Genomic DNA, 27,881 nt, shown 5'->3' with positions numbered 1-27,881 from the left:
TCAGATGGATGGACTTTTTTTCTGACAGTGGCCAAAAATCAAGACAAACTCTATATACAAAGGACTGTACAATTAGGATCATTAAAAATAATGAGACTCCTCCCTTTGCCTTCTTCCAAAGTATATAATATATATATTTAACAGCACATAAGAAGACACCACTTGAGCTTCCCCTGTAGCCAAACAGGAAGAATTTTCACATATAAAAATTAAAAATTTAAACTTTTAAAACATTAATATTTTTTAAACATAATACAGACTTAAAAATTGTTCAACATTAACCCATGACCCGGCCCCTAGCACAAAAAAATCAATCCCAAATCCAGAAGTCACAGTTTTTTGTTCCTAAAAACCCAGTTGTGAACTTGATCTTCACATCACACAGATGGCTAACAAGAGGCCCCTAACAGAAAGCCCTGAGGGATGACCAGAAGCTCAATCACTGCCGTGTCTCTCATCTACCTGGGCGGCACTGGTGCACCTCTGAGGTCAGGTCCATGGGATTCGGCCCCCACACTAGGGTCCTGGAAGGGTGAGCTGGCAGATTCCCTCATCTTCCCCCTCGAAGGCTGTCCAATAAGCACCTGGGAATTGACTTTTCTTGGGAAAAGGGTGCTGGTAACAGCTGTCAGGGCCAAGGCAATAGTGAGAAGTTCAGTTCTCTGCTCTTTGGATGAACTGTGTAAAACATTTCTTTTAAAAGACACAATGTTAAAAATATTAAGAAAAATGTCTACAAAATCTGGAGGGCTGCCTTTTTCTTAAAGGGCAAAGCTTGTGGGGTGGTGGTAAAAGAATGGAGGGCCCAGAACCATAACTCTGCAGCAAAAGATAGACAGATGCCCTTCAAAACACGTCACATTCTTAAGATGTCTTGCTGAAGAAGCAAGAGGTAAGGGTGACTGTATGAGTAAGAGTGGGAGGGGCGCCAACCCCAGTGGGGGGAGGTTCCTATTGTGCGCCCCACCCTGTGCAAGAACGTCAGGCTTTAGGGCAGCTGCTAGGGTGCCAAGGTCATCAGGACTCTGCCTCTGAGCCAGAGCTGCTTTCCCGACTAACTTCAATCTGGAGAGATGGTAAGTTATCTAACCGGCTCTTCTTTTGGCGAGACTGTTCTTTCTCCTTAATCAGAGCCCCCCACGCCCTCTGCAGCTCTGAGTCGTCTTCCTCAGTACCAGGTGCCCTGTGCTCTACTTTCTTCGTATTCTTTTCTTTGGTCTTGGGTGCAGATCCTAAGCGAGTCCATAAACTACCTGTTCAGATGAGAAGACATTGCAATTTTGGTAGAGTTAATGCTGAGAAACAAGGGAGAACTGAGGAAGCAGGGCCCTGCCAACATGCACGTGTGGGAAACAGGGTCTATGGCACTTCCAACCATTGTGCAGCCTTGGGCAGGTAATCCCATGGCTCTGGCTGGGGTCCTAGCCTGTCAACTGAGGGATCTGGATCTGATAAGTGGGTCTCACTGCAAGGGGGCAAGCAGCCCTCCACCAGCGCACTGGAATCACCTGGGAGGCTGCTTCATGCTACAAATGCCCCTCCCTGACAGACTCACCACCCTGGTGCCACTTCATTCTGCCAGGAGTGGGCCATTCTCAGATCCTGTCCAGCTCTGACATTCTACAAACCAATGGGCCTGCCACACTCTAAACTTTCAGACATTTTGTTCACTTTCAGAAATGTTGTTCACCTTCAATTTCAAAAATAAACTTTATTTATATCTAACATTAGGGAAATACGTGTTTGGAATTTTATGGTATAGCCACACCATAAGTCAAAAGTTTCATATATGAAGAATATAACAATGTGGAAAAATGACTATGATAAAATGTGACGTGAAAAAAACAGGATATATTTATATGGACAAAAACTGAAATAAAATTCAAGAAACTAAAAAATACTTGTGCTAAACAGAAAGAACCGGGGTGCAGTTCTGAACTTTCTATACTGTTATCATTATTATTAGTGTTATTATGACAATAATTATAAAGGAAGAGGAAAAGTAATTTATTCTTGGCATGTGCTACTTCCTACCTGCCTCCTCCGTTGTCCTCTGCATTTACCCAATCCCCACTCCCATCAGTTTAAGGGTTACCGACCTGATTTCTTCTCCCGAGTATCCGAGTAGAGGCCTTTTACATCTTGCCTGGGAACACCTAGCCTACTATGTACATCAGAAATGGGCTCTCTCCGAACAACTGGGTTACTACTAAAAGCTTTTTCTGGAGAATACGGTCTTTTTCCTAAGCGTTGGCGTATATCTGGAAAAAGAAAAGAAGTCCTACTGTGACCAAGCATGTGTGCTTTGCTGTCTGTACTGTCAACCTGAGAACACCAAAGGACCTGGAACCAAATCTCCCTCAGTGAGGACACGAGACTTGACACAATCAGGTAGGTTTCTAAAACCCCATCATTGTTCGGAATCAGTCTGGATTCCCTTAGGAAAATTCATATGTAGTGACTATAGAAGGAAAAACCTAAGCTGACTGATCCAAAAAGGAGTTTCTGAGGCAGAATCTACTTTTTCTTCCTTTAGTAGAATCAAGCAGATCAAATAATTTATTATACTTTCAGCTAATGAATGATCCCACAAGCTCCTTGAGAGCAAGAGCCACAATCTTTGAACAAGACCTTCAGGAAAAAACATATAAGAAGTTCTCAGTAAACAACACATTGAGCCAGTAAATGTACTGAGACTGGCAAAAAGCAAGGCTCAAGGCAAGATGTCCCAAACCAAATTTGTTTTTCCTCCAATCCCTCCAGAAATCAGCCTGTTCTCTTGTGTTCCCTATAACAACAAAGACATTAATTAGCAAGGCATTGCACTGGGGCTCTCACCCATCTTGCCTAACCTCTCAGAAGGTAGCCTCCCCATCTTTCCAGTCACTCATGCCCAAGCCCCTTGACTTCTGACTCCCCTTCCTCCCTCACTTCCCAGGACTAAATGAACCTTCCTCCACAAAGGAACACACCCTCATCCATTCTGTCTCCACTGTCCCTGACCCAGTTCAGGCCCTCCTTAGTTTGTACCTACTCTCTACTTCACCCCATCCCCAAGTATCTTTCTAAAATGGAAACCAGATCAGGTTACTTTCCACCTCAAAAAACTAGGTTGGCCAACTGAGATCCTATTCCCTCTCCAAAGTCCAGGTCTAAAGCCACTTCTCTAAGAAGCTTTCCACAATTCCCCCAGTAGACTATCTCTTCTCTCTGCTCTTATAGACCACTACTGATAAACCTATTAGAACATTTCCTTTATTCTGCTGTGGATAGAATTATATGAATGTGTGTCCTTACTTTTCTCCATCTAAGTCCTATGGTGGTTTTGAATCCCCTCGAAAGACTTCTGACATTGCCAGTACCTAGTTGAGGGCCTGGCACACAGCAGGTGTAGCCACATACCTACTGAATGTGTGTTACACATAGAAACTATCTAGTTCAAACTTAACTATTAATACAACAACCAAACTTAATTTCTGTTATTCCTGCACATAAAGTCTATCAATGACATACACAGTAAAATAGTCGTTTGGGCCAAAAATATTGAAATTCAGTATTTCAAAAATCTTATTAATCTTCATGTCCTGAAATTCCCATGCCCTGCATGAAATTTAGAAATGATGAACAAAGACAACTAAATAAGTCCACAACAACTGCAACTTTCTAGCCAAGAACCTATTCCCTGCCACAATTTACTATCTGGAGCCCAGAGACACAACTGAAGAACAATACCTGATTTAGTACTATTGACTGATGGTCTTGGACGAGTGTGCTGACGCTTTTCATCTAACAGATGTCGCACATCTGCAAATTTCTCTGGTGGTAATTTGTTACCAATGCGGTTTTTGATGTTGCTTGTGGATAAACTATCTGCCCTCATGGAGTTCCTTTAAAAACAAAACAAAAAAAAGGGCATGGTTAACCAACTTCAACTTTAGGACAAAGCCCAAACAACAATTTCATACTCTTTGGAGAAAACAACTTAAGAAACCCAATCAATTACAGCCAACACTCTCTTGTAACATACCATACGTCAATTACATCAATATGTTTTTTGCTTACCAAAAAATCATGAACAACCTGCTGTAAAGAGACTGTCTAGGACAAGCAGATGACTAAGTTTTCCAGGATGGTTTCTACACATGATATATGTTAGCTATCACAGAGCAAGTAACTGCAAGTCCCCTTCCTCTAGGACAAACATTAAGTAGTGACCTGCAAAGGGCTCAGGGCTATCTGCTCACCCAGGCTGCAATTTGGCCATAATCAAGACACAATAGAGTCTGCAATCCCCTTCTTTAAAGGGCAGACTTCTCTGTCAAAGAGACCTCTTACCATGCTAGGTACCAGCATTATTCCACCAGCATTCTGATCCACAGAAAGTCTCTGAAAACTAAAAATAAGGATGTGAACAAGGCCATATAAATAAACCAGCTTGAGTATTTTTTTTCTCTCCCCCCCTGGATATGCCACACTAAAAACATCTTAGAGAGCATCCCTGGAACTCCAACTCTTTGTGTAGCAGATATACATTCTGGCCTCATGTAGTCTGCTGATCCCCAACAGTAATCAAAGAAATGCACACTGAAATAACTATGTTTTGCCCATGAAATGTGCAAAGATTAGAAAGAGTGATAATATCTAAGATTGGTGACTATTAGGTAATGGGTAATATGAGTACGTAAAATCCTTCTGGAAAGAAAATTAGCAATACTTACCACACTTTTAAATATTTTTAAAAAATGTATATTGTTTTGTGCTTTAGGATCACAGGAATTCATTTAGTTAGTGCAACAGTAAGAAAACAGAAACCTAAATGCCAATCAATAAGGGATTGGTTATCTAATCATGATACTTTCACACAATGAAGTACAATAAGGTTGAAAAGATAACACATGTCCACAATGTATTAAATGGAAAAAAGCACACTGCAAAACAATATAAATAGTATAATCTCATTTTTGTATAAATATATCTATAATTTCTCCATATATTATGTATATACATAAAAAAAGCTGGGAAGTTATTCACCCAATTACTAACAGTGGTTACCTCAGGAGAGGATGGGATTATAGACACTTTTAACTTTCTATATTGTCTATGGCTTTTAATAACAAGGACGCAGTGCTTGTGATTTTGGGGTAAAAATTTCCATTCTGATAAAACAAAATTGGATTCTTTTATTCAACTCCTCCTAAAAAGGACTGAAATTAGAATAGATAAACGTAATTATAAGATTAAAAGGAAGTTAGCAATTGGTATTTAAAATCAAATTAAAAGTTAACATTGATAAGTAAAAATAATTTTACCTAATATTTTTCAACTGAGATTCTACTTCATCAGCATACATAGTCATTTTCATGCTTTTCTTTGGCGAGGGAGTGGAAATCATTTTCAGTTCTAGATCATAGTCCATTTCATCGGAGTCTGAGCTACTGGCACTAGACCGCCTAGATGCACTCCGTTCCCGGGCCTGCTTGACAGCCGGAAGCTCCTCACGGTACTCTACCACCACCCTGTCATCTGCATCCATGTCCTGGTCTTCCTCCTCCTCCTCTTCCTCTTCCTCCTCCTCTTCAATGGGTTCCTCAGGAACATTCACTAGTCCTGAAGAAATTTAACCAAAAAAAAAAAAATATATATATATATATATATATATATATACATATAGGAAAAGCACTAAAACTAACAAGTATGATTTTCTATTCTACATCGGTGACCTTTTTAAGATATCCATGCCCAAGATTTTACTGGGGCATTATCAATAAGAGTGCCAATCTGGACACAACAGGAGAATGGCTAGGTAAAGCACGCTCTATCAGCCTATTGGAATATTATAATGCCATTCAAGATAACTTTGAAGTTCATGGAAAAATGCTTATAAGTGGAAGAACATAAAAATATATGTTCATAACAATTACAATACTTAGTAAGAAAACAGGAAAAACATAAAGTGAAATCAGTAGTTATATTAGGGTACTAGGATTAGGTACAATGTGCTTTTAAATTTCTTTAATGTAAGGATTAGATAAAAAAATCTGAAAGTAATTGAAACTGGAAAAGTATAACTGCAGTAGAAAAGTGTGCGCAATATTAATATGCAGATTTCCAATAAATAATTTTGGATATATGCATTAAATAAAAAATGTACAGACCACCTCTCCTTGTTCCTGTTACAATGGTAAATTGTTATTCTGTGACTGTTTGCTGACTTGGCTAGTTGTGCAAAGCATTATAGATGATTCCACAGATTAGGTTCAAAAAAAACCTCAAGTCTTTATAAAACAAAATGAAAATGATTCTTCTACAATAAGCACAAATATAAAAAGAAAAGAAAAGAAACCCAAGTAGTTGTATCTGAGGCATTCATGTGCATAAGCCAATAAATGTAAAACATTAGACACAGCAGCTCTGTTTTCATTATCAGGCGAAGAAACATAAAATCAGCTCATCTGATAAAAATAATTTAAAAGGATATTATTTTCATGCAGCTTTTGACAGTAACCGCAGAAAAATTAGGCTCCCAAGAAAAGTTATATTTTAATTTTCCCTATGTCATATTTGACCTTTTTTTTAAGAACAGGTTTTATAAAATTATTTGACCTCTTTGTATGGGCAATTCAAAATTAACTGTGACTTGACTTACTTTCCTATATGTTGGCAGAGAGTGAGGGCAAGGAAGATAGGATGATAAAGTTTGGAACCTTTAAAAGACCGAATTAAGAATAAAAATAGGATTTCGGGAGCCAAACATGTGTCTACCCAAGAGCTGAGCAGGCAACTACCGGAATGTCGGTGTTTATACGACGTCAAGCCAACATCATCCCCAATCAGGGCTCTCTTCTTGATCACATCCCGCTGAATGCGTCGGGAATGATATCTTCGCTTCCTGCAACAATGCGAAAATAAGCATATAATCAAAAACCAATAGGTAGGACCTTGAAATCCACCAATTCAGTTCAACTTACACACTGACACAGGGTTATATACTGAAACAGAGATGTTCTAAATGAAGCTGAAACTCAGCATTCCCACACAATTTACCATGGTTAAGTTATCCTGAATTCTTCTCTTCTGTCCTCCGTCAAATCCACATGTGGCTTTGACATTTCACTGCAGAATACCAACTGAATGATTAAGAAAAGATTAAGTACTATTTAAGCTATTGTATTTTAAGGTTTTGGACTCACCAAGAATTGCTAAGAATTCCTTTCATGCCTCCATAATTTGGATTCCCATATTTCATATAATACTGACTTCTTCTGGCTGCTCCAAGTTCCTTTTTGTCATCTAAAAATTAATTACAACAGTTACCTAGGATTTCCTGTGGGAGTGAAGACAATGTTGAATGTTAAAAATAAAAATGTTTCCCATAGCTGGAATCAGATCAGTGCAATCTGCCAACATAAAGGGAAGATCTATAAACATTCACTCTCTGAGTGCCGACTAAGGCAGCGCAGCATGGAGTGGGTAGAGGAGAAAACGGAGATGAATGAAGTTAAGCTGCCGTTAAGAAGCTGACTGATTCACCAGAGGAAATACAGTACAAAAATAAATATGATATAAGAAAAAGTGGTTCCGAGAGGGATAAGAAGGTTCAGTTATTACAGCTATTCAGGGATCAAAAAGGCTTTCTAGAAGAGGTAGCATTTTAACTGTCCCCTGAAAAATGAATGACAACATCCAATAACACAAAATTGGGTTAGAGAAACAGATTACACGCATTTCCATATATTTGGTAAATCATTTTTCTAGTTTATCATGAGATTCCTCAAAAAGTGACATAAAGAAAACGCCTGAGTACCATACACCCATATACCTATAATGCACTCAATTAGCCACTCAAATGAGTAAATGCAGAAAAAATTCCATTATCAAGTTAAAATGCCAATTAACAGGAAGGAAACGTGGTTAGTGATCATGTGTATTTTCATCAAGGGCAATAATGTAAAGGCCTTTGTCAGCTCTTTGGACACTGTATGACTACAAAGGGCAAATATCATTGTAAATGCATCCAGTGCTATGGGTAAATGTGATGTCATAAACTGGTATATGCACCCTACAAAAAAACATGCCCAGCAGCATCTTGAAGAAATAGCTGATTCCAGGTCTTGGGCAAGGAACGTATGAGCTGTTTTATGGAAAAAAAATGAGACGTTTTATTGTGTCATAAAGTACGAAAATGCTCAAAGAATCATGGGGAAATGTCAAAAAAAAAAAAAAAAAAAGAAAGAAAGAAAGAAAGAAAAAGAACAGTTTGAAAGGGATCTATCTGCCAAATCCAAAACAACTTGAGAATCAAAATGATGACAGTAATTGGTGATAACCTCCCGAATAAAATAAGAACCCACAAGTTTAAACTGATATAAATAAATAAACAGATAAAAAGGGAAAGTTCTTCCTTGCAGCAGACGGCCAACTAATAAATAAATAAAAAATGATGGAGTTAGAATATCATCAATGGGTGCTAAAGCTATTGGGTAAAAGTTTGATGAGCAACAGAATATCTACATAATCCCAAAGACCTCCCCACACATTTCTTTTTAATTACAAAGAGAAAAATAGTAACTTTACAGTGGAGAAACCTGGTGCTCATTACCTTAAACAAGTGATAAAAGTTAACATTTCCAGTAACGGGACAAATATCATGTGCCTCCTGATATGATGTGCTGAAATGACAGAACATCACTTCTGTGGTATGCTTGCCGAAAGTGTATAACCTGATTTTAATCAGGAGGAAACATATGACAAATTCAAACTGAGGAGTACTCTACAAAATAACAAGCCTATACGCTTTAAAAATGCTTCAGTCAAGAAAAACAAAGAACAGCAGGGGAACCATTTCAGATCAGGGGAGACTAAGGAGATGTGAAAAATAAACAGAACACTCAATCCTGAAGTGGATTGTATACCTGAGAGCTGGGCTGGGGGGAATCTAAAGGGACACTGTTGGAACAACTGATGAAATGTGAATATGGACTGTGGATTAATAACAGTATTATATTAATGTTAAATTTCCTGATTTTGATAACTGTGCTGTGTAAAAGAGAATGTCCTTGTTCTTCAGAAATATGTACTGAAGAACTTACAGGTAAAGGGTCATGTTGTCTCCAACTAACTCTCAAATGATTCAAAAAACAATATGCATACATACAAAAAAAGTTCAGAGAAAGAATGACAGAAGCAAATGGGACAGAATGAAACAACTGGTGAACCAGGGTAAAGGGCACAGGAGTCCCTTTTAGCATTCTTGCAACTTTTCTCTAAATATAAAATTACAACCAAAAAAGTTACTAAAAAAGTTTTGTAAAAGCCCACCAAAAATCATTGTGTATAAAAAAATCCTTATGAATAGGGAGTTAGAGCTAAATGGGACTACTAGCAATGCCCAGGAGGATATTGCTGAGGTAAATAAAAATATATAACTTAAAAAATCAGTTTTTTTAATTCAATGATAACTGGCTGAAGAGCAGCACATTGTGCAAACCAGCCTTAGTAGAAAATAATTTACTTTAGCCAAAAATAAAAAAATATATACAAATAGTTAAAATTCACTTTCAAAGTCAGAAATTCCAACTCCGGTAGCAAGCCATTACTTCATAAGTATAGACTATTGTAATTTTGAAGGGAAATTTGAGATTACTTGATCTAACTTCCTATTCAAAGGAGAAGGATGTCACTCAAGAATAAATCATTTTGATTAAATATAAAAATTGACATCAAATATTAAATTTACCTTTCGTAGCAAATCTCATGAATAACCTATTTCCTTTAGCAAGTTTGTTAGCTGGACGAAGATCGTTTCTTAACAGAGATTCTTCTTCTACCTGAGATAATGTGTCCAACTTAAGAAAAAAGAGGATTTTCAATGTAAAAATTTTAATGTCTTTTTCAATATCTACTGCTTCAGTAGCAAACTTACCATTAAGAAAGCATTCTACTTTGATTAATATTCATTGGCATTAAGTACAAGTTCCTCTGCAAAATTTCTCAGAGGGCTGCCCTAACCACCCAGTCTGAAAGGACAGTCTCCATCATTCTCTCTTCTCTCCCTTCTTTACTTTTCTTCAGAGCACTCACACCTCCTGACATTCTATTATACAGCTATCTGCATATCTGTGTATTACCTGCAACCCGCCCCACCCCCCACCAGAATTTAGGCTCCAAGAGGGCATGGACTTTGTTTTGCTATATCCCTAGAACTTAGAATTTGGTGTATAGTAGGCACACAAAAAATATATTTACAATGAATACACTCTAGTATTTCCCACAATTGTATATATCCATTAAGAACTATGCCATTACTTGCTTTTATTTAATTTTACTGATAGGTAACATTTAAAAATATTTCTCAATAACACCATATTCTTTTAAGCTGGTGTGGGTACTATCCTAAGACCTCAAGAGGAATCATTATAGTCACATAAACATAAGAGCCAAGAGAATGGGTGAACCTTCAGAAGGTTTAATGGTGAAAGCTTGAGGAAGAAAACAACTTAAAGTTTTTATAATAAATAAGTCCTTAAGCCTTGAATAAAAAAAAAGGCAGTAAACAGTTTTTTACGATAAAACCTTACATGTATCTTTGCCCTATTACTAACCTCTACATCACTTGAGTTCTCATCTTCAACTTCTCCTTCTTCAGCCTCATCATCATCTGAACTGTCTTCCTGTTTGTCTAAAATGGAATGTGAGGGAGAAGATGAACCTTAACATAATTCATATATTTTTAAAAGTCCGATATTTTATCCTCCAATTTACTGATGATCCAAAGCATCCTGATTTATTTCAGAAATAACTGGTAACAAGATGCTATAAAACATTCTGCACAGAAACCCAAAGGCCCAAGACAAGACTGTGTAAAAAGGACTTTCACTCCAAAGTTCTCTCTTTCCTGTTCAGTTACCTTTTTTACTTTTCTCAGATGACTTGTCCTCATTGGCATCCCTGCTTCTTATCTTATCCAGGGCTGGCAGAGAGCTCATATTGATAAGGGCCCGGGTGGCTGTCATTTCATCCAGCCAAACCACATTACCTAAAATAAAATACAAAATAAAATGCTACATTCCATCCACACTGTAAGTTTTCTGAGAGCAAAGCCTGCTTCATATTCATTGCTGCAGCATCATCTAGCTTACAGACTGGCATCAGTGAAGGTACAAACCAACTACTGAAAGGAAATACAGAAAGTGGTAGTAAAACATCTTTGATGAAATTAGCTCAGAGCTGCATACCCAAACTGGGTCTCATAATGTTAAGTGTTCCATGAAAAAAAGAGTTCTGTATATTAAAACTACCTGGCACATAGTGAGTGCTACATAAGTGTTAGTAGTTCTCTTTGATGATGATGACATCAAATCAATTTGGAATATCCTTTATACTATTGCCCCCTATAGGGGAGCCCTCTGGTGTTCCCCATCATCCCCAGATGCTAAATGATGTTCCCCCATCATGAAGTGTGGGTGATGATTATATCCATGGGATACAGTGGAGGCAAGAGAGCTACTAGGCCTTGCAGCAACTAATTTAATTTGCCTCTTTAAGGAAGAGGATTTAGCAAGAGAACAACTTTGAGAAGCCCTATAAAGAAATCTATTTATCTCGGTTTAAAACAGCATTTCTCAAATTTATGTTACCCCTTCTCAGTTTGGGAAATTAAATTCTAAAGACGCTCGCTTCCATCACTAACATACCACATGGGCTTGGGCGAATAATTTCCCTTCTCTGTTTCTCAGTTTCTGATGCACAATTCAAGGCAATTGAACTGGATAATATTAAGGAAACTGTCTACTCTAATATCCCTTAGCCACAGTTTTAATGAATTAAATCAGTGGTTAGCAAACTATGCTGACCAAATCCAGCCCTCCCTTTATCTGTTTTAGTAAGTAACATTTCATTAGAAAATAGCCAGACTCATTCATTTGCATGTTGTCTATGGCTGCTTTCATGCTTCAATGGCACAGCTGAGCAGATGCTAGAGAGACCATCAGGCCCACAAGGCCTAAAATATTTACCTTCCAATATTTTACAGAGTTTATTTTCTGACTTAGATGGTTTAAGTTAAGCAGAAAGAAAAAAGGAGAAAAATCTTTTTCTCAGTCATGTTTCTTCTTTCAATGAAAGCACTGAATCAACATCTTAAGATAGCAGCTGTTGGACTTCCCACCTGGGTTACTGCTGATTTTCCCGCAAACACAGAGGACTGCCAATTTAGTGGGCCAAGCCCTCGATCTGGGGGCTTTCTCTTGTGAGGCTAGTTGCTGCAAGAGAGAGGCTAGACCCACTTATAATTGTGCCTAGGAGTCCCTTGCAGAGAGCCTCTCTGTTGCTCAGATGTGGCCCCTCTCTCTAAGCCCACTCTGCAGGTGAACTCACTGCCCTCGCCCCTACGTGGGACGTGACTCCCAGGGGTGTGAATCCCCTGGGCAACGCGGAAAATGACTCCTGGAGATGAGCCTGGACCCAGCATTGTGGGATTGAGAGGATCTTCTTGACCAAAAAGGGGAAGAGAGATGAAACAAAGTAAGATTCCGGTGGCTGAGAGATTTCAAATGGAGTCGAGAGGTCACTCTGGAGGGGCTATATAGATAACACCTTTTAGTCTTTAGTGTGTTGGAATGGCTAGAGGGAAATACCTGAAGCTATCAAACTGCAACCCAGTGACCTTGATTCCTGAAGACGATTGTATAACTAGGTAGACTGCGTGGTGTGACCGTGTGGCTGTGAAAACTTTGTGGCTCGCACTCCCTTTTATCCAGTCTGTGGACAGAGGAGTGGAAAAATGGGGACAAAACTTAGATGAAGAATGGGGTGGGATAGAGGGGATGCTTTTATTTTTATTTTGGAGTAAGGAAAAGGTTCAAAAACTGATTCTGGTGATAAAAGCACAATTGTATGATGGTGCTGTGAATAACTGATTGTACACTGTGGATGACTGTAGGGTGTGTGAATATACCTCAAACTGTATTTTAAAAAAAGTAATGAACAATGGGGAGAGGAGGGGAAATGGGATGTTTTGGATGTTCTTTTTTATTTTAATTTTATTTTATTTTTTGGAGTAATGAAAATATTCAAAGTTTGTAGTGATGAAAACACAACTATACGATGATACTGTGAACTGGTTGTACACTTTGAATGACTGTATGTTATGTGATTATATCTCAATAACATTGCATAAGAAAAAAAAAAGAGAGAGCAGCTGCGAAAACCAGGCTGCTATCTAAAGTACTGCCTAGCAGGTCAGCAGACTGGGCAGCAAGTAAAGCCAAACTTGAAGTGAGTCAGGACAAGAAGCTAACAGAGTAGTTACCAGAAGTCAGACCAGACTTGGAACCAGAAGAGAAGGTAAAAACGTTAGCTCACAAGTTGGACAGTCACAGGTTAGAGAAAGCAAGTAGAATTCCAGAAACAGTTCAAAGCAGGCAGAAGTAAGCAGTCTGATACAGTGTCAGAGGGTTCTGGCCTAGTACTAGGTCAGAGACACTGAGAAAGAGCCAGCCCTCCAAATGGCAAATTTTAACGACAAAGTCTTAGGCCCTGAAAACACAATCCCAAGCCTATGCAATTGAATCCACCCCTTTGTTGGGAAATTCTGGGTGTTGAAGAGGCCTCAATTGTGTACACTGGACTTAGGTGCCAGCAACCAACCTCCTAGACCCTGGCCCTTACCTCAGACCTGGCTTGGAATACTCATGGGGTATGAGCTGGCAGACTAGTTAAGTGGACCATTTCTCTCTCTCCTAGGCTAAAGGCAGAGGTTAGGCAAAGGTTAAGTAGTCTGGGCCGTAATCATTCACCATCTCAGATGGCAAGCACTCTTAAAATAATAAACAGAGCATATTCAGCAGAAAATGTGAGTATACTTACAGGAGGTATCATCCAACCATTCAATGTGAGCTGGAGGATATTCTTTAAAATAGGAAAAGATATCCTGGGTACTCATCTCATCTACTCCACAAATGTAGATGGTCTCTAGTCTCACTTTGGGGATTGCTAGAAAAACAAGACAGCAAAAGAGATGATAGAATTTTCCCACCTGTTACTGCCCACACCACTAATTCCCTTTTATAACAATTCAGATAATATGTGTTCAGAAAACAAGTATGCTGAAAAATACAATTATTCCAAAAGAAAGAGATATGACAGTAAGGTAAACTATTTCCACTTTTATCACTGCACAACTGCATTAATAAATTACTTAATTCAGAACACATTAGGCTGAGAAAGATTAAGCAAATAGTGTCAATAAAATAGAAATCAGAGGTCACTCTAATATTCAAAGCAATACTAGACTGGCAGGATTATTTACTGAACTTGACAAGCTGATTCTAAAATTTGTAAATGTACATCAAAGAGAAACATGCAATAGTAGAGACAATTCTGAAAAAAAAGAATAAAGAGAGGTTGCCCCTGCATATATGAAAGTATAGTATGAAACTATGTTAAAGAAATCCTACAAATCAATAAGAAAATGACAACCCAAAATAAAAGTGGCAAAGGCAATTCACACAAAAGGCCAATAAACATATGAGGAGATGTCAATCTCACTACTAAGCAGGAAAATGCACATTAAAAGAAGAAAATATCATTTTTCACTGACCAGTGTTTTTTAAATGTATCTCTTTTAGTATCAAGGGTACTGGGCAGTGTGTGCGGAAAGAGCCACTCCCCCCTGCTGACGGGAGTATGAACTGGCACAGTCACTATGAAAGGCAATTTGGAAATACCTCTTTAAAATGTAATTTAATTTAGCACATGCTCTGTAGACCTAGGAAATCCACTCCCCAGTATCTACCCTTAATAAACACACACATCATAAAGAAGCTCATAAAAAGATGTTCACTGTAGCACTATTTGTAATAACCCAATAGCTATCAGGGTAATAAATTATGGTTTCTCCACAGTAAATGAATTATGGTTTATCCATATAATGGAAATTACTATGCAGATAAAAAACAACAAAATAATTTATTATATACCATGTAAAGATTCTAAGACACATTACTGAATGAAAAAAGCCAGTTGTGGAAAACTGAGTGTGATTAACGGTAAAAAAGATAAAAACATAAACTACCACCACAAATTTTCTAAGGGTACATATTTGCATACACAAATGCCTGAAAAAAAGGCCTGGTAGGATTCATACCAAACTAATAATAGTTTTTACCTCTGGGGATAGAGAAAGGCTGAGGACTGTGCCCAAAAAGGGACCTTAGCCTTATTAGGATTGTGTTAATTTTTTACTAAATAAGTACATTATCTCACTTAACCTTTTTAATGTAAATATATCAAAGCAAATAAAAAATAATTTAACTTTCAAGTATACAATTCAGTGAATAAAAAATAATTTTAAAATGCACGTATACCCTCCTGCTAGCTTTATGCTTAATTTCTTAAAAAGATCTGAGACAAATAAAATACTATGTATAAAACTGGGGCCCATGTAACCTCTCACATCTTATTTCTCTCCCTCCCTCCTCAGAAGTAATTCTGCCAGGAATTCAGCATCCACTATTCTCAAGCATATTATTATAATTTACATATTAGTTTTATTTAAAATGAACAAACTTAAAATACATGAGAATATTTCAGATGAAAAATTTTTGGGGAAAAAAAAGTTTTGGTCATTTTATTCTGAAGAGAGAGAGATGGGCATTGAGGGAGCTTACGCAGATGTGGCCAGACTCTACCAGGTGAGTACCTTCCTGCCAGCCCAGAGCCACGAAGCTGGAGGTACCATCAAGACTTAGAAACCCCAGCAATCCCTTATTAGTTACCAGCAGTGAAAGAGTGAACAGATGCCCCAGTCCAAAGCAAATAAGAAGGATGTCCAAATTGGACAGCTATAGTAGTACCACGCAGGATGGGAAACTGAATGGGTTAGCCCAAGGAGTCTTCTCAGTTCTTCAAGCTGAAAGCTTGACTTCGGACAAAGAAAAGGCTGTGGGGCATTTGAGTAAAGTATGCCAGAAATAATAAAGGCAAACACTATAATGCTTCACCAATATGGACTAACTACAATGTGTAAACTCAGAATTGAATCTTAGAACACAGTCTAAGAGGGGAACGATTATTGTAATGGTCCCTAGATTTTAAGCTCTTACAGCAGTCAAATCTATTCCTGAATTGTAATGGCTATCTCCAAACTTTGAGATGCTGATCCCTTAGTATATAACCTGATTGGTCTCCGGAACAATGGGTATCTCAGTGACACGTGAAACACAAAGCTAGAGCTCGGCAGATATGAAGGCCAGTATTAGTGCATACAGCAACTGTTAAAAAAAAAAAAGTTGAAAAACAGCCCAGACTTCAATTAGTGATATGAATGAAGCTGATCTGGTTAAGACAAGGGCAAACCAGGCCAAAGGGTAAAGGTCAAAACTGTTTTAAAACTCAACTTCCATGTGAGACCAAGGGAAGAGATCTCTATTTGGTGCAAGATCTGTATTTTCTAAACAGTATAACTCAATAGTCAGCTTGTTCAAACACCACAATTACATGTAACTTTGAATAGGAAGTGAGATATGGTAGGTTAGCATAGGTTAGAATGACATAGTGACACATGCCAAAGTAATTTGGGCAGAGAATAAAAATATATTTACAGGGCCCCCCTGAGGAGCTGGGGGAAAGTGCAGAAGTGTTAGACTTCCTCACCTGGACTGATGCTGATGTTGTCACAAACATTAGGACTGGTGGTTTGATGTGCTGAGCCCTCTATCATGGGACTTGTCCTTACGAAGCTCGTTACTGCAAAGGAGAGGCTAGGCCTCCCTATAATTGTGCCTAAGAGCCTCCTCCCGAGTGCCTCTTTGTTGCTCAGATGTGGCCCTCTCTCTCTGGCTAAGCCAACTTGAAAGGTGAAATCACTGCCCTCCCCCCTACATGGGATCAGACACCCAGGGGAGTGAATCTCCCTGGCAACGTGGAATATGACTCCCGGGGAGGAATGTGGACCTGGCATCGTGGGACGGAGAACATCTTTTTGACCAAAAGGGGGATGTGAAAGGAAATGAAATAAGCTTCAGTAGCAGAGAGATTCCAAAAGGAGCCAAGAGGTCACTCTGGTGGGCACTCTTACGCACACTTTAGACAACCCTTTTTAGGTTCTGAAGAATTGGGGTAGCTGGTGGTGGATACCTGAAACTATCAAACTACAACCCATGAATCTCGAAGACAGTTGTATAAAAATGTAGCTTATGAGGGGTGACAATGGGATTGGGAAAGCCATAAGGACCACATTCCACTTTGTCTAGTTTATGGATGGATGAGTAGAAAAATAGGAGGAAACAAACAGACAAAGGTACCCAGTGTTCTTTTTTACTTCAATTGCTCTTTTTCACTCTAATTATTATTCTTGTTATTTTTGTGTGTGTGCTAATGAAGGTGTCAGGGATTGATTTAGGTGATGAATGTACAACTATGTAATGGTACTGTGAACAATCGAAAGTACGATTTGTTTTGTATGACTGCGTGGTATGTGAATATATCTCAATAAAATGAAGATTTAAAAAAAATGAAATGAAATAAAGTTTCAGTGGCTGAGAGATTTCAAATGGAGTCGAGAAGTCACTCTGGTGGACATTCTTATGCACTATATAGATAACACCTGTTAGGTTTTAATGTATTGGAATAGCTAGAAATAAATGCCTGAAACTCTCAAACTCCAACCCAGTAGTCTGGATTCCTGAAGATGACTGCATAACAATGTAGATTACAAGGGGTAACAGTGTGGATCACACTCCCTATATCTAGTGTATGGATGGAAGAGTAGAAAAATGGGGACAAAAACTAAATGAGAAATAGGGTGGGATGGGGGGGATGATTTGGGTGTTCTTTTTTACTTTTATTTTTTATTCTTATTCTGATTCTTTCTGATGTAAGGAAAATGTTCAAAAATAGACTGTGGTGATGAATGCACAACTATATGATGGTACTGTGAACAGTTGATTGTACACCATGGATGACTGTATGGTATATGAACATATTTCAATAAAACTGAATTTAATTAAAAAAAAAAAAAAGAAAAGAAAATCCTGTGGGAAGTAAAGAGAAGGCTAGGTACAAGGTAACAAAGAATGGGAAAGCTCTAGTGATGCAGAGAGAACAGGCTGAGGATCAAGGAGAAAGCATCTAGTGGGAGACTTGCTGATCTGATAAGAAGGATCTAACCATAAATACCATAAATCAGACAAGCAGGGAAATAAAGACCAAAAGCAATGACAAAAGCAAATACCAAGAACATCATAATATTGTTCTAATAAAACATTACAACATTAAAAAAAACAAAAAACAAAAAACACCTACAGTAAAGAAATAGCTTAAAAACCAAAGAGAAAAGAGTGTGAGGACAAAAAGTTCTGGTTTTGGATGTCTATCTTTCAATGTATGGAGAATAGAAAACACACACAGAATTGGACAATAGACAATCTCATTCAAAAGAAACAGGTAAAGATAGCAAAAAAGAGATGCAGAAACAGTATCACAGAAGAGATAAACTAGTCTCAATTAGCTGGAGGATACAAAAGGTTCATCTTCCCAACAGGATCCACTAGGGATGGGAACATCATTAAACTCAAGATTTGATGGGAAGATTGCCAAAGGAAAATGCTCAATACTTTCTTACCTTACTGATAATGTCACTGCTCATAATAAAAGAAAGCAACAAAGAAGGTTCCTAGATCTATGCCCAACCAAAGAGAAAGGGGTAATTGCTGAGGGGGTAGTGAAAAGACGCACTGGGAAATGAGAACTGGACATTTACTGAGTACTGACTACAAGCCAAGTAGGGAGAGCATCATCTTGGATTTTCTAAAAAGGAAAGAAGACAGTGAATGGCAGGTAGTGGGACACAAAACTCAAGTCTTTGGGAAAGCAGAATTCAGAAAATCCAGAGAAAAAGTAGCAAATCCAAAGCCTCAAATTAGAATGATGAGAAAAGTCAGAAAACACTAAAAAAGGCAATTCAAAGTATTAGAGATGATCCCAAGGAAAGAAAAGGAAGGAAATGGGATCTATTGCAGAACCTAGGTGACTACAACTCATCAAAGAATACATATGGGAGACAGATAAAGGGCAAACTACTAATGACAAACGTAAGAGAACACAAATCTGAAAGATTAATGTCAGGCTATATAATAACATGGAAAATGCTGATAAATAGACTGTCAGGTGAATATGAGAATATTCAGCCCTCTATTTGAAAGGACTGAATATGAGAAAAAGCAGTATGACTACAAAGAGGAAAATAAAAGAAAGCCAATGTCCAGAAAAGAAATTAGAAAGAAATACACAAAATGTTAACAACGGCTGTGTTTGGGTAGTGAACTTGAATTTTTTTTTATAACATTTAATGAAGAAAAGGTTAGTTCAAAGTGAACAAACTCATCAAAAAAAAAAAAAGTGTTTGGTATAACACTGCTTTGGAAACATCATGCAAGAAAAAAGGCAGAATGGTTGATCTATTTTGCTGTGCTACTATTTGGCATAAAATAGCTATCATTAAGAAAGAACCAAAACCCAAAATAGGAGACAAGAGTATAAGAATTAGTTTTAACAGATTTAAAATTTCTAGTCTAGAATTACAACCCAACGTACTTACTCAAACACACAGCTGCAATATCAGAATTAGGCAGTTATCTCTGAGAAGTCACAAAGAGAGAAGTACCTTAAAACCTGTGCTGATTTTCATAAAAAAGGGAAAATTTCCCAAACCACAGATTAGAAAGCTTAATGTCATTCTCTGTATTCAAAAAAAAAAAAAAAAGCTTTTTAGACCGAATCTATGATCCCTTTAGAAATCAGTCTTCCCCAAAGGAAATGGTAGGAGTTCATTAAGAAGCAAGACACACTAACCTCATTTCTTTTTGGATACGATTACTAGGCCAAGAAAGTCAAAGAATACCATAGACAGTGTTCTACCTTGAGTCCTTTAAAGCATGTAATCAACTTACTCATAATAATAATACAAAAATTGGCCTTGATGATGATAGCATAAGACTTATAATTAATGGATCTATGTTTCATGGCATTATATGGGATTATCCTATTTAACATTTCTCAACAATGGGATGAAAATGCAGAAATCATGCACATGAAGGCTGAAGAGGACACTAAGTGAGGAGTACAGCTAAAATGCTGAAAGGTAGAATTAAGATGAAAATTAACTCATTAGACTGAAATGAAGTTTTGAAATCAACAAGATGTAATTTAATAGGGATATATAAAAAGTTAATTTTTTCTAAGTATAGGATGAGAAAGACCATTTTGATGAGTGCAATTCCCGGAATAAAGACCTGGGTGTTTTGGTTGACTAGAAGATCGTGAGACTATGAAATGGATGGGACAGAGATGATGGTGAGTAATGGTCCATCCCATCATAAGCTCAATGAATCCAACCGCATCTGCAATCCACACCTCATCTTACAAAGGACATTTAGAAACTGGAAAGAGTCTAGAGGAAAAAGATTAGAAAGCCATTTCATAGAAAGGAAATTTAGGAGATGGGCTGTAAGCCTGTACTTCTAGCACCTGAAGTTATTCTGTGAATGAGGAAAGTTGTTCTAAGAGTCATACAGCAACTAACTGACTAAAATTAGTTGCAATTTCTGCTCAATACAAGGAGGTGGGCTGCTTCATAAATAGTTCTCATGCCATTAGCAACTTTGCCAAAAGGCTTGCAGTGCTAGGTAGGAGGTTGACTCAGATGACCTCTAAGGTCCCTTCCAACCTTGATAGCTTTGATCTTGGGGATAAGACCAAAGCTGCTTGATACCGAGTCACTTGAGTAGTGAGCCACTCTCGATGCAGAATGGCCTAGTGCATCATATCCCAAATAGTATCCCTGAATGGTGGCACAGCAGTTAAGAGCACAAGCTTTAGTCAGACCAGCTAGCGAGGACACATGTGCAATTTACCCAACCTTGGGCAATTTACTCAACCTCCCAGTGCCTTTCCTCATCAGTAAAATAGAAATACCTTTCCCTCACAGGGTTGTTGAAAGACTATGTTAACCACATAGCAGAGTGACTGGTACACAGTAGGCATTTAACAAATGGTATCTATTATTATTGGTGTTAACATAGAAAGAATTAACAACTGGACACCTAGTGTGGCTACAGGAGTGAAGATGTTTATTCCAACTTCCCCAATCCCCCAATAGGCGAGGTCACTTAGATGACTGCTTAGATGATAGAAAACACTGGATAATGATAATAACTAACATTTATTGGGTACTTACTATGCGCCAGGATTCTAAGAGCTATAACATCTTGTCAGAGCCTCCCAATGACCCTATGAGATAAGAAATACTATTATCTACCTTTCTAGTCGAGGAAACTGAGTTCTGAAAGGCTAAATAATTTGCCCGGGGTCACAGAGCTAGAAAATGAAAGGTCAGGATTTGAATCCAGGCAGTATGGTTCCAGAATCTGTGCTCTTAACCATAACCTGGGAGATATAAAAACAATACTTATCTCCCAGCCCTATCCAATCTCACCAACCCACTCCCATTCTGATTTAAGCAGATCTGGAATGGGCAGCAGTATTTTAAAGTTCCCAGGATTCAGTATCCTAGGCCATGCTGCCTCCTGGATGAAGAACAGGTTGTGCTGAGCCTCCTGCCCCAGCTCACATCCCACACAGACCCACTGCCTATTCTCCTAGGAAATTCTTCAGAACTATGATACCAGGGTTGTTTTCAAGAAAAGAAAAAAAAAGAAAAGGCATAAAAATTTTTAAAATAAAATTTAATCCTGACAGCAAGCCTATTAAGGTAGGTATCATATTCCCATTTTACAGACAAGGAGACAGAGACCTAGAAAAGTTCAATAACATCTCACAAAGGAACTGTGACCAGATTCCAGGAACTGCAACCAGTTCCCTAAAGAACTCTAACAGAGGTGGGGGAGAATTTTGAGTGCGCAATCAGGGATGCGTCATGAAGAAGGGACATCTGAACCAGCAGATGAAGCATGGGGCAAGAAAGGCCACCTCAGCAAAGTGAATGGCAAGACAAGATGGGGATCAAGACAGCACAAGGGACGTTCGTAGGACTAGAAGTAAACAGGCACGGTGAGACTACAGTTCACTGAAGGCAGAAGAGTAAGAGGACTCACAGATCTGCTCGGACTCACACTGTGCAGGGGCATGAATGCCAAAGTACACATCTGTCCCTGGCCTGCAAAGACTTTTCCTGAAACAGAAATCCACTCAAGTAAAGGCCTAGAAGCCCAGCTTCTGCAGGGAAACAAGGTCATATTTCCAACTTAAACTTATGATGCATACAAAAGAGTAAAGCAGCTTCCAGTTGAGCCTCCAAGCTACTCTGCCCACTAGGATGGACTTAAGAGGGACATGGTTTTGGGTCTATGATATAATATATTATAAGGTATCATATATTATAAGGCAATAGAGCAAAGCAAGGCTTTAGAGTCTTTGATCTTGGGGACAAGACCAAAGCTGCTTGATACCGGGTCACTTGAGTAGTGGGCCACTCTTGATGCAGAATGGCCTAGTGTATCATATCCCAAATAGTATCCCTGAATGGTGGCAGATAAACCTGGGTTCAAACCTGACTCCACCTTTTACTGGCTGCATGACTCTGGTCAATTTATTCAACTTCTATGTGCAGGTTTCCTCCTTTGTAAAACAAGATAAAAATATATCCTCAGGAGGTTGGTGTGAGAAACAATTATATATACATGTAATGTGCTTAACACAGTGCTTGGTAAGAGAGTAAGTCCCTAACAATTGTAGCTATTCATTCATTCAACCTATTTATTAACCTTTTGTTCCTTTCAACCAAGGAAGCTGAGAGAAACAACAAAGCAGAGCAGAGCAGACCTTTACCATGCATTCAGAGGGCTGCCTCTTAAGCCCTTCACACATATTCAAATTTGCAAATACAACAGAGGGAGACCTTTTGTACTCATGGACTTTTATTAGAGTGGAATAATAAATATGGTTGTGGACTCACTAAAAAAATAATAATTTTCCCTTTTATTTATAAATTGCTTTGGAAGCCTGAGAAAGATTACTACATATAATTAAGGGTGAGTTCTAGGGAACAAAATACTTACCCTAACAAAACACTCACAGAAAACTCACAAGTCAAACTGTAGGACTATAAAATCTAGGGCATTTTATGTCAACTATAAAGTATGGTCTGCACACATCTTCAAATTATCAATAGAAGTATTAATGTTTTTCCCCCAATATTGCTGCAACTCCCCTAAAGAAGGTCACACCATGATATACTTTCACTCAATTTGAAGGCAAAGAAAAGTTAACAACTCTGTAATAAAAGCAGAAAATGAGTAAAGGTCCAGAGAAGCAGCGATTCTAATCTCAGCTCTCCCACTACTGTGTGACTTTCTCTGGGCCTCTTCAGACAAGACAATCTCTTTTTTTCCAACTCTAACATCTGAAACACTGCTAACGGCATCTCACTTTAAACATGTGACCTCAGAAATGGAGACTTCACAAGTCCCTTCCTTTGGGAGTATCTGGATGAGGATTGGACATGCATAGCAAGTCCAGGAGCATGAGGTGATGCCAGAGAAAAGTTATTCTCTGGGGAAATGGAGAAAAACTCCCCTAGTACACCCTGTACCTTTCTTCATCATGTCTCGGTCCAGGGCTACATTTCTTTGGGCAAGATTTACTTCTGATCGAAAATGGAAGCGCTTGGCTCGCTGTTCTTTCTTTTCAATTGCTTCCTAGAAAGGATTAAAAAAAAAAAAAATCAAAGAAGTGGAACATGAAGGAGGAAAAAGTTAAATCACAAACAAAGCTTGATGCATCAGTGACAACCCTAAAATAAATCTGAAGAAATAAACAACATTGTGCCTTGAATAATTTTTGCTGAGAATTGGATAATCACATTAAATGACTGGGAGGGAGTACATTAAAACTTCTATAATTTGATAATCTCCACGATGATCCAATGCCTATTGCTGGGCCTGGGACATAACAGGAACTCAATAAATATTTGTTGGTTGAATGACTAGGGCTTTAGAGCTTATAAAATTCTCTGAAATTTCATTTATTATCAATAATCATATGAACAAATTGCAATTAAACAATCTCAAAATCCCAATTTTCCAGGTGCAGAAGTGGAAGCACAAAAAAGTAAAAAGGTTTGCTGAATGTACTTGAGCTAATAAAGGGCAGATCTTCTGATTCCAGTGCTATTTCTAGCAGCCTCCCCACTACCACCACCACTTCACATCCTCTGTGAGCATGGTAATCACACCTATCGCGCTCTTCCACATTATGTCTGCCTGAGCAGTCTGCTCCCTAAAGCTACTTCCCTGTTTAAAAATAACACTGATGCAAAGAAACTCTCTCCTCCTTTCTAGCCTTGTGTCCATGGAATTGCCAGTTTTCATTTTTAAGTGACAAGAAGCACTGATGCTTCACTCCCCCACCCCACCCCCCAAAAAAACCCACGAAAAAATCAGCTTCATAATCCAGGTCCAACTATGGGCTTCTGGTGGCTCTTAGGAACCCTTTACTGTCCATTGACTTGGCCACACTACTTGAAGGTCTGACTAGAGAAAGCTTGTGGGAATTGGTAAAGTGGCAACACTTCTGTTATCTCCCAAAAGCTATGCTAATTTTCTTCACTGAAGTCTTCGCAGTACAAACAACTAATCTACCTTCCTTTAGCAACAACTTAAGTACCAACTCGAGCTACCACCCTTTTCCCATATAATGGCCAACATATAGGATTAAGAACAGTACAGTCTTCTTTTTCGATTACACTAAGAAAATATTTTCACTTTATTTTCTGCTTGCTAAAATATGATCAGTTCTCTTTTTTTGATCTTTAAGCAACTGAGACAGATTGAGACTGGGATGAAATATAAATAGGTAAGCAGGACAAAATTTAATTTTTATTTTTGCTTTTATGCAGAATTCTGAATTCTGTTCCTATCTTAATTACACACATCAAAACAGAAAGAATGGCTAAATTGCATATTACTAATCAAAGCAACAAATGGGTATCTACTGTTTATAAGGAAAATAACAGTAGGTCATTGAGCTGCTGCAATGAAGCTGGTAATTTAGTTAATAGCAATCACTAATAAAAGACAATACTTTTAGGTATTCTGAGAATACCCTCAGAATCTAAGTTTAGAAAGCCACACAATCAGGAAGCCCCATTTTTCTAAGCCTGTAGCCAGTGATGAATAAAGACATTTACGAGGGGCCTACTATGTGCCAGGCACTTTTCATGTTTTGTTTAATTAAAAATGGAAATAGTATACATTCTTTTTAATCCAAATAACAAATCTGTATCAATTGGTCAACTGATTATCCAATGCAATTTTATTGAGATATATTCACACAGCATAGAAACCATCCTAAGTACAGTATACATTTTTAAAGAATGAACATGGCATTAAAAAAACATTCCCAGTGCAGAACTTTTTCCTGGAAATGGTTAGGCATAAGCATCTAGGTATAGTGGTTTTATCTGTTCGTGGATGTGATAACACAAATACCGCCTGGATGTTTTCGGGCTGCAAGAGGGCCACATTGTATAACACAAATTTTAAAAAAGAAACAATTTAATCCAGCAACACAAGAAAAAAATGAAGTAAAGAGTAATTACAGCTCTGCAAGTTCTAACAGTCAAGTTCAAGTTTACCCACTTATCAAATCGAATAAATAAATCATGTTCTGTCTTACCTTGGAGGTAACATCGATTCCAGTGATGAAGCTGCCAGCCTTGTTTTCATATCTTCTACTTGTGTCCTAACACAAAGGAGAAGAGTAAGAAATGCTGACAGCAACTGAGGAAAAACCCATGACAAGAGATGCCTGACAACTGATTCCTTTCAGATAGTCATTCTTTCCAGCAACCATTCCCCCACACTGACATCCCCTTATGAGGACGCCTGTCCCTATGACTCCATGATAACAATCAACCACTCTAAAGAGTTCTTTCTAGATCAGAGCTTATCCAAAACTTTAAGTAATTCCATCAACTGAAGGTATTCATGCAAATGAGAACTGGAAGGCTTTGGTGAAAACCGTCAAAGATGGAGCACAGTTGCTTTGGATCTCCCCAACCCAGAATGGACAAATTCCCCACGCCAGGCCACCAGGTGGAGTAAAAAGCCTCCCCCAAAAAATGCAGAAAGTGCAGATACCTACAGCTCATAGGGTAAGCTGTACAGCTAGATGAAAAGAGAACGGGATCTGGAAACAGGATTAAAACTGCAGCTGTGATGTTCACTAATTACATGCCACTGTATCATTCTTTTGACCTGTCTGGGCCTCGATTTCCTCCATGGTATCTGCCTACCTTTCTGATGTGTGATAGTACTCCCCCACTTGCACCGAAGAACATTCCATTTCTCCAACAAAGCAACCTTTTTCCCATCTCAAAACCTTTGCACTTGCTGCCCTGTCCTGCCCTCCCTCTCCCCAGGAATGCTCCCTTCCAAATGTGTACATGGTTGATTCCTTTCTGTCATTCAGGGTTCAGCTTAAATGTCACTATCTCAGAAGGCCTCCCTGAACATCCTATCACATTCTGCTTCCCAATCTGCATACACCCCCCACCTCCTGCACTCTCTATCCCATTATCATGTTTTATTTTCTTCACGGCACTTACCACTATCAGAAATTATTTGTTTACTTGTTTATTATGTGTATTCCCCAACTAGAACATAAATTCCAGAAGGGCATTTGATCTTTGATCAGACACATAGGACAGTGCTTAGTACATAGTGGAGGATGCAATAAATACACGTTGAATTGAATGAAGAGATGATAATAGCTACTTCACAGCTGCAGTGAAATTTAAATGATACATTTTATAAAAAGAAAAATGCTATTATGTTAATTATTGTTACCCTAATCATTAGTGTTTACCTTTAGTGATCCTACCTTGACCTTTTCCCATAGCTTCAGCTTAAAAACAAAACTTGCTGATACGCAGTTAAAAGTAGTCCATGTTAGCTTAGATAACAAGTACAGGAGAAGAGCCACCCAGACCTGAGACCAGCTCTAAGAACCAGACATACAACTACCAAACCACAAGCCAAACACCTCTCTCACTATCCCCACTGGGATAAACAAGGACCCAGAGACCACTGCTGATCCCGGTACTTGGTTTCATTAAGGGTCAGATGCTGGGGCCACGGTGTGGGTGCCACACAGCAGTGGAGCTGCCCGGAGGCAAGATGACCCTCAAGTCACAAAAGAAAACACAGTGAGTCTCTGCTGCTGACAAGTGCAACCCTCCCAGGAGAGGGAGAGAGTGCCATTTTTAACAGACACCAACTACACCCCAGAGCAGGACCCACAGGGAGACCTGAATGTCGGCGCCACACCATAGTCCCTTCTGGGCCGCTCCTGGTTCTGTTCCCGCCCGGGGGTCCCCTTTAATCTCAAGGCCCCACAGACAATCCCAGCTCCTGTTCGCTGGCTCAGAGGGGCAGCTAGCTGTCCCATCTCCTCCAGCCCCCTCAACACCCATATCCGGGCGCCCCGGAGTCCTTTCTCTCCATCCCCCCGGGCGCTGGCTCTCCTCTCTCCCCCTCCCTCGGCTTCCCCCGCCCGGGCGCCGGCCACCTGCCCCTCCGGCCTCCTCGGGCGCCAGCACCCCCTCCGCGACCTCCTCCTCGACCTCCGCCCCCCGCCCGTACCGGGATCAATTCCTTCAGCGAGCGCCGCACCGGCACAATCTCCAGCTCGCCCTCCTCCACCTCCATGGGCTCCGGCTCTCCACGCTCCAAATCGGGCTCTGCCTCAGGCGACGGCAGCCCCAGGGCCGGTGCCGCGGGGGCCTCCGCTTTCACCGACACTCGCAGGCCCCGTACGGCCGCCATCGCTGCCCGCCGGCCGCACCACCGAGCGCCCGCCCCGCA

At 39.1% G+C, this 27,881-nt stretch overlaps 2 protein-coding genes across 3 annotated transcripts in view; both read right to left on the bottom strand.

Annotated features, from left to right (window-relative positions):
• Nucleotides 1-559, bottom strand: part of ITGAE (integrin subunit alpha E) — a 94,347-nt gene extending 93,788 nt beyond the window's left edge. Inside the window, 1 exon segment of the mRNA XM_037810646.1 lies at nt 463-559. Within this exon segment, the coding sequence (XP_037666574.1) occupies nt 463-499 (37 nt within the window). The 5' untranslated portion in view covers nt 500-559.
• On the bottom strand, nt 110-27,881 carry NCBP3 (nuclear cap binding subunit 3). Of its 2 annotated transcripts, XM_037810632.1 has the most exons (14): nt 27,660-27,881; nt 25,693-25,758; nt 23,609-23,714; nt 13,867-13,992; nt 10,907-11,035; nt 10,602-10,678; nt 9,737-9,845; nt 7,191-7,290; nt 6,786-6,889; nt 5,310-5,607; nt 3,733-3,887; nt 2,100-2,261; nt 1,091-1,253; nt 110-625 (listed from the first exon to the last, which is right to left on the bottom strand). In XM_037810632.1, exons 1-14 carry the CDS (start codon nt 27,840-27,842, stop codon nt 517-519), a joined length of 1,887 nt encoding a protein of 628 aa, XP_037666560.1. In that variant the 5' UTR covers nt 27,843-27,881; the 3' UTR covers nt 110-516. The 2 variants fall into 2 exon arrangements, with proteins under 2 accessions (XP_037666560.1, XP_037666561.1); XM_037810633.1 differs by lacking the exon at nt 110-625 and having other exon boundaries at nt 995-1,253.

Source organism: Choloepus didactylus, chromosome 18 (genome assembly GCF_015220235.1).
Source record: "Choloepus didactylus isolate mChoDid1 chromosome 18, mChoDid1.pri, whole genome shotgun sequence".
Lineage (NCBI taxonomy): Eukaryota > Metazoa > Chordata > Mammalia > Pilosa > Megalonychidae > Choloepus > Choloepus didactylus.
This window is presented reverse-complemented; position numbering and strand designations above follow the sequence as displayed.